This window comes from Montipora foliosa, chromosome 9, assembly GCF_036669935.1.
Source record: "Montipora foliosa isolate CH-2021 chromosome 9, ASM3666993v2, whole genome shotgun sequence".
NCBI classification, from domain to species: Eukaryota; Metazoa; Cnidaria; class Anthozoa; order Scleractinia; family Acroporidae; genus Montipora; species Montipora foliosa.
Window position 1 is genome coordinate 6,928,064 of NC_090877.1, and position 7,262 is coordinate 6,935,325.

The window sequence follows — 7,262 nt, forward strand, 5'->3', positions numbered from 1 at the left end:
GATTTTCATCCACCTTGTAAGTTCTGTTTTCATCCTTCTTTCAGGGGCACCCAACGAGAATATAGTTCAAAACCACTTAAACATAGCATTGTTAAATGTATTTTAGTATTTAAACGGTAGATATAGGCATAATTTTATCCCCTAAAAATTTTTCATCTGTTCGGATTCCCTAGCTGAAAGTCTAGTGATCCGAAAATTATAGGGATCAAAACTTACCTTTTCGAATATTTCAGCCAGAAAAAAGGCTCCCGAAAATTCTAGGTGACCATTTTAGGGTAAAAAACCGTTAAAAATGGGCAATTATACCATGTTTTAGATGTTCGAAAATCCTAGGACAGGCGGGAAAACAAGGAATTTTACAACAGATGTTCCGAAAATTCTAGATCACAAATCGTGTTCCGAACAGATATTTTCCGAAAATTGACGTTGGGTGCCCCTGTTCTTTAGCAGAGAGGCACTCTCTTGAATTAGGCGTCTAAACTGAAGATACCTGGCTCATATGAAGATTAACCGTATTTTCGCGCAAGCCAGTAACGACCAGTAACCGTGTGTTGGTGCGGAACGGCTTTTTTTCTTGTCTTCCAGCAGTCGGGTTGAGACACGGCAAGTGACCATTTATTGATCTTCAGTTCAATGCGATGAAGTACTGCTCAATTCAAAGAAGAGAATCCGGCACCTTTCACGTGTTTGGAAATACGCCGCTTCCTTTATTAGATTTTCAAAACAAATCTCTCGTGATTCCGGAAGCTCTCACTGGTGCTTAAGTAATTTTAGACAAAAACCACGCGAAGTGTTGGAAGATTTTCAAACAACACCCGAAACAACACTCCCAGGCCTTCGTGATAAGAGGCGTGTTTCATAGTGAGTACTTCTTTGTTACCAAACGTATGTTTCTCTACATAAAGCTAAAATCAAGGTGCGGTGCTTTGTCACTCTGACCGTCTTCAACTCGGGTGTTTGTAATGTTTGTTTTTTGTTAACTTCGCCAAGCTCTGAACATTGTGAGGCAGTTCCGAGCCAATTTTTCTGATGGAGGATACTACTGGAATAGAACTTAGCTGATTTCCAATTATAGAGAAGCCGTCTAATGGACTAACAACTGTCTGAAGGCTTTGTAATCTCTGTTTTCCTTCTCGTTTCATAATGTCCTTTACTTTAGCACTACATTCGTCACACAACTCTTCCACTTCACTCATCAGCAAGATTGCCTTGTCGGAATCCTTATCTTCGTCTTCCATTTCAATGTCACCTGATGTCGAGCAAAAAAACAAAGCGTATTATCGAAAAGGTCATTTAGAGTGAATTACAACGGATAACACTCGCTATAGAGACAAAACTGGACCAAATATGTATCTTCATGTTGGAGGCCTGTAACAGTGAAAACAAAACAATACAAAACAATACAGCTAGATTCACTCAAAAACTATGTCGGCATTAACCCTTTCAATCCCAAGAGTGACACTTATAGATTTTACTCTGTCTAACGCCAGACGATTTTACTCGTCAATTGGGAACCCCACAAGAGTAAAAGGGTTAATAGACCACTCCCCATAGGGCCTTTTCAGGATCAATGAAATGCAATCAACGAAACGACAGAACACTCAGAACAATTACAACAACCATTATGAAACTCAACTGGCCGGAGGCAAACCAGTTGGCTAATGTTACAAGTGATCCAGGGACTAAAAGGAACAAATTCAACGAGTGGTCAGAGCAGGTTTTGAACCCGGGAGCTTTGGATCTCAAGGCAAAGCGTTCTAACCACTGCACCGCACTTCCACGTGTCTGTTTTTGTTTTCAATGGTATCCTTCCTCCCTGCTGTCCTTGGAAGACTGGGTACGAGGAGATTCTGTTTTCCCTTACCGTTGACTTTGTTCATGTGTTCCATTTTTGGCTTGTAGTAAAAATATTCCCAAATGAGGCCACCACCGATGAGGGTACCAAATATAGCGAGAAGAATAATGAGAAAGTTATAATCGTCGAACAAACTTGACGACACTTTTTCCCTTTGGCCCTCAGAAAAGGAATCAGATAAATCCTGCAACGAGGTAAAACAAGATATTTTTTAAGGTTTTAAAAGTACTTATCTGTAACCCTTACTGTCTTAGCCAAACACACTTGTTTGTTTTTTTAACTGAAACACGGGCCTGATTATTTCCAGGCCCGGGTTGCATGCTGGAAGCATGGTTAGCGCTATATGGCTAACCAGCGTTAAATACCATGAAAACCTTTAGGTTTTGATACCTCTTAACCGACGCGGTTAGCGCTAACCAGCCTTCGATTAACCGTTCCCGTTTTGTTGCGAATTACAAATTCTATATTTGCGGATCATGCCCCGAGTGGGCTAACATGATATAGCGATCAGATTAAGATGATTGGCTCATTTTATTTCATTAGGTATGTAAGGGAAATGCCTCCTTTTCTGACTGCTCAATAAACAGGATGATACAAATCACTTGTTGACTACAGTGAACCTTCAGCGAAATGGGTTGTTTGGAGAAATATTGATTCAGTGCACATGCTACTGTCTAATGAGGCCCTCAATTTCAATGTCTCAGTATGAGCCGGAATATCTTCAAAGACAGATAGTGATGGATCAGTGGTAATATTTTACCGTCTTCCAAGATATTCTCACGATACAATGTACACTCACCTTTAGTAATTTGAGCCCAAAGGCCTCACTGGACGAAAGGTCGTTAGCACATTTCTGTATAGTATCACAAATTTGTGTTTCATTGTTTGGTGGTTTGACGGTCATACCAATGTCGTACTCGAAATCTACTGTCCTTCCAATCTCCAATTTGTGTTTTCCAAATGCCTCCATGTTCGATAAGGCCGCATGTATGTCCAACAATAAGCCACTTATACTTGGACTCTTCTCGGATCCGCTGAGGGATTGTATCATAGCCTCAAGGTCTTTGTGTTCTGAATGACAAAATGAGAAAATTAACAAAGCTTAAGTATCATGTTTGACTTGCTCTCGTCCTCCTTGCTAGTTACTTAACTACAGTATGATGAACTGAGTGGGTGGAAAAAAATTCTGGGTTGATATATTTGTATTGATTGTCAACTTGGTTTCGCTGCTTACCGACAAATTTAGCTCCTTCTGACACAGCCGCTTGCTTTGCCAAACTATTATTTAAGACAGCGACCTTGAATTAGAAAAGAAATCCAACATTTAGGAAATCAATAGCGGAACAGCAGAACCCTTCATTTTTTCCAGATGAGAGCTTTGTTACTTGAGTCTCGCATGAACACTCACTGTTTTTCCATAAAGATTCAAGTCTTCTTCAATCTCATGAGTCAATGAACTGGTGAAGTTGGCTGTGAGAACTGAGAAAGCCACCATTCCCAGTAGCATCCACAGAATGCTGTAGAGACGCGCTTGAACTGACCTGGGAGCTGTATCTCCATAACTGCGATGAAAACAAGATGCAGTCTGCTCAGATAGACCATTTAACTTGTCCATTTTGTTGCTATAGCAAAAAATAGTGCACCGACATGTACGAACGGTTATCCATGATTAAATTTGGGCCTTGAAGCTTTGAGCACAAGCTGAGAAGGGACAAGTGAGGATAGATGTCCTGATATCGTTGGATACCTGAGGTTTATATCGTAACATGGTAACTGGTGTTCTTTTTGGCAAAACAGGACTTAGGGTTAGGGCTAGATGGATCATCGTTTTGCGCTGAAGCTGTGTATTTCGTACTTCGAGTACCAACTAGCCAGCTCTTGGCTGGTTTCAGAGCACCCTTAATTTCTCAAAAGGTTTCTATGTGCACCAAAGACTTGCAGCTTACCCAACTGTTGTCATGGTAACAAAAGCCCACCAAAATCCTTGCCAGGAGCCCTGCACAAAGGATGCGGGAAAGTCAATGGGATTCTTGCGACGATCCTGCAGAGATCAGTGTCAAAACACTATTAAGAAAAAACTAGGGAATTATTACTGTAAACGATGTATAGAGGATTGCTTACCAGTATCCACATGATGACACCAGATATCGCTGTTAAGATGAGAGTTAAGCCAATGATCTGACCACCATTAATAAACGAATGACCAAGTTGTGTTAAGGGCTTGAGAACATTCCGCTGAACGATGTAAGCTGGTCCTTTGGAATGGTGCAGTCTAATCATGCAAGGATCATCAATAGTTCCTCTTGCTTTGATCATTACTGGCATTATTAAGGTCGTGTTTCCGGTCTTGTTTGACTGCAGTTGTTGATTCGCTAACTTGCACTTGAAGTTTTGGATCTTGTTCTGTGGATTGTTATTGGTTTTGTAAAAGATCTTGTCCGATGGTTTGATCATCATTTGAAGGAATTCATAGAAGAGTCCTGTAGCGAATAAATATATGTTATTCACCAGTCGTGAGGTCTGTATTGGAAAATCTGTGCACGCGGTCTTGGATACCGCCAGGAGCCGTTGCGCCTGGAGCGGTTCTCACGACAAAGCATTTTTAAAGGCATCTTTATAAGTTCATGTAAAAATCGCATTGATGCAAGTGATGTAATCGACCAAGCAATATAGTCCACTGTACGTGGACTGGATAAGAAAACTTTGCTCGCTCCTGGAACCGATCAGATTGCAGAATTTGTTGATACCTCCCGCCGGCACCTGGTCAAGCAATGAGAAGTTAGGAAGAGATGGTATCTGGCCCCAGTCGTTGGAAGAAAGAAAAGTGCTGTCTGCGAGGTTCGTCTTTTTCAACAAAAAATCAATTGGTTATGATAGGGCTCATTCGCTGAATTGTGGTTTACCTGGTAGATAGCACTCACCCTCCTTCGGATAACTTTGGTCTACTTTTTATGAGCAGGGCGGTTTTTTCGTTTAGTATTTTTGCACATTTTTGCTTTTTCATTCAAGTCTAACCCTAATCCTTAACCATTAAACATCTTGTCCGAACCATTGAGCCTTTATTACTTTTTAGTGTTTCTCGCAGTGGGCGAATGTGAGAATGATATACACATATGAAATGAAATCACTGTGATATGTTGACGGAACCCAGAGGAACTCGAAAAAATCCGAGCCCCAGATGAGACTCTGGCGAGCAAGTGGAGGAATGATAATCAAAATTGCGTTTAACATTCTCAACAAAGTGAAATGAAGTCATTACCGATTACATATTTGAGAAGATGAGAAAAGTTAGCCGCGGAAATCAAGAAATAGATTTCTTTCCCAATCGAATGCGATATCATTTTTTTAAGTTTCCTGCCGGAGGAATTAAATTGAAAATAATAATAATAATAATAATAATAATAATAATAATGTTAAAGACATTGATGTGGACGTTGAACTTGCCAGATCTAATATTAAATGACTTTTCTTTTTTTATTTTATTTATTTATTTATTTATTTGGAAGTTTTAAAACAGTTTTAAACAGAGAAATATCTATATTGCTCGTAAATTTATAGTTCTTACCTTTTGGAGATATTTTATTTTTTGTAAATATTTTTATTATGCAAATAAAGTGATTATTATTATTATTATTATTATTATTATTATTAAAGCTTTGGTAATAATTCAGTTCAACGATAAAAAAACACGCTTTTGAGGAAAAAATCATTTTTTTTTAAATAAAAAAAAAATAATAATAAATAATAATAATAATAATAATAATGATAATAATAATAATAATAATAACACAATAACATTTCTCAAAGACGGTCAGTTTTAAATTTTAAATTTTGAATTTTATTTTTAAAAACCTTAAGCATTAGTAACACAGGAAGAGGAAAGAATAGAGCCAAATTATAAGAAAACTTGTTCGGAGATTTGTATATTTATTGGCTAAAGTAGAAATTATAATAACAATAATAATATTCTCCCAAACCCCCAGGATATTTTGGTTTAACATTTTTACTTAGCGATATTAATATTCAGTTTATCTGGCAATGATAATTGTGAAGTAAAAACGAAACCTCCTGGTGGCGCAGAACGTTTTCTCTTACATTTAGTAAGAATCGAATGGTATTCTCCAATTCTTAATTTCATTTGATTGATTTTCCAAAGGATCCCAAGTTAAAAAATAGGGGATTAGAACATTCAGAAGCCGAGAAAAAGATCAGAACAACAAGTGTCAAACAACCGAATTTGGAGTGATACTGGTATATTTAATTGTTTACAGCAAAAGATACTCGGTGGCTGTCATAAGTTACCGTGATAATCAGTTTTCTACAGGTTTTAAAAAAATGCCTTTTACAAAACGGACAAATATGAACCATTGCAAGCCAAATTCACCGCTGAGAATGATGAGAGCACAGAAACTAGTTCGTATAAGTTTTTACGACACTTTGCAATCATGTATGCGGAAACAAGATAGATTTCCAGTGGCTGCCCATTCGGGGGCTCTTGCTACAGTCTTTGCCGGGATTCAAAAAACGTGGAAGCAATCGGGATGGTGACAAGAGAATGATACTTTCAAGTGGTCGCCAGTGTACACAGATATATGGCTAGTTATGACAGCAATTACATGTACCAACCTTTCGGCTTCTCAGCTGTAGAATCATTATATATATAAGGTTTGATGTTGGACCATTCCACTTCAAAGCTTGATGAGGATGAAGATAATTGCTGGCAATTCAGTGAATAAAATTTTGCATCTCCTGCAACAAGTGCTGATCCCAAGAAGAGGAAGGCTAACACGATAAGCATTTTTTTCGAGAGCACTAAGATATCCATCGAAGAGTTTGCTCAGAGTTGGCAGATTCAAGAGGAATAAACAGCTAAATTTGCATATAATGTTGTTTGGTCACTAGTCTAAGATGACACCCTCAATGGTATGCATGACGCCAATCTGAAACTTGACTTTGTCAAATAACACTCTGTCTGCGAAACATTAGTTCTTGTTAATCGTTAAATTCATGCCAAAAGATGTTTGTGTAAAATAATCAATTTCCTAGCAAACAGACAACTTTTTTTTTGTACGTTACATTATTGATGATGAATGTGTATTAAGGGTGTAGTTTGGACGTGTGACATATGATTAAAACCAAAATGATTTTGTCAGCTTTTCTCAAGAGCAAAAACCTTTGTTTTGAAGTCACGTAAAATCAACTTGTATTCTCAAAATAACAGTCTCTCGAGTCAGTCGAATAATTTAATATTCTAACAACAATCTTTCAGAGGGAAAATCTCATAAATATATAATGTTTTGTGGGTTAGCTTGCAAAATAGTGGCTTCCTGTCTGTGGCATACAATGCGGGAATAATTTTTGAACGTTCCTTTTGTTGCATGAACTTACTTCAACGAAGTCTTTTCTC

General features: G+C 38.0%; 1 protein-coding gene across 1 annotated transcript; it reads right to left on the reverse strand.

Annotated features, from left to right (window-relative positions):
- Window positions 1-685: 685 nt before the first annotated feature.
- Window positions 686-6,870, reverse strand: LOC137969810 (uncharacterized). The gene is made up of 8 exons (XM_068816184.1): window positions 6,482-6,870; window positions 3,977-4,335; window positions 3,802-3,896; window positions 3,264-3,417; window positions 3,090-3,153; window positions 2,655-2,926; window positions 1,865-2,039; window positions 686-1,249 (listed from the first exon to the last, which is right to left on the reverse strand). The coding sequence occupies exons 1-8, from the start codon at window positions 6,678-6,680 to the stop codon at window positions 945-947; spliced, it is 1,623 nt and encodes a 540-aa protein (XP_068672285.1). The 5' UTR covers window positions 6,681-6,870; the 3' UTR covers window positions 686-944.
- Between the last annotated feature and the right edge of the window lie 392 nt (window positions 6,871-7,262).

Excerpts from the sequence above, each read along its gene's own strand:
- LOC137969810 (XM_068816184.1), bottom strand. The coding sequence starts at position 6,680 with ATGGATATCTTAGTGCTCTCGAAAAAAATGCTTATCGTGTTAGCCTTC. Across the intron at positions 3,418-3,801 it reads GTTACCATGACAACAGTTGG|TTATGGAGATACAGCTCCCA; the intron begins GTAAGCTGCAAG and ends TTTTCATCGCAG. Across the intron at positions 2,927-3,089 it reads AGAAGGAGCTAAATTTGTCG|AACACAAAGACCTTGAGGCT; the intron begins GTAAGCAGCGAA and ends TTTGTCATTCAG.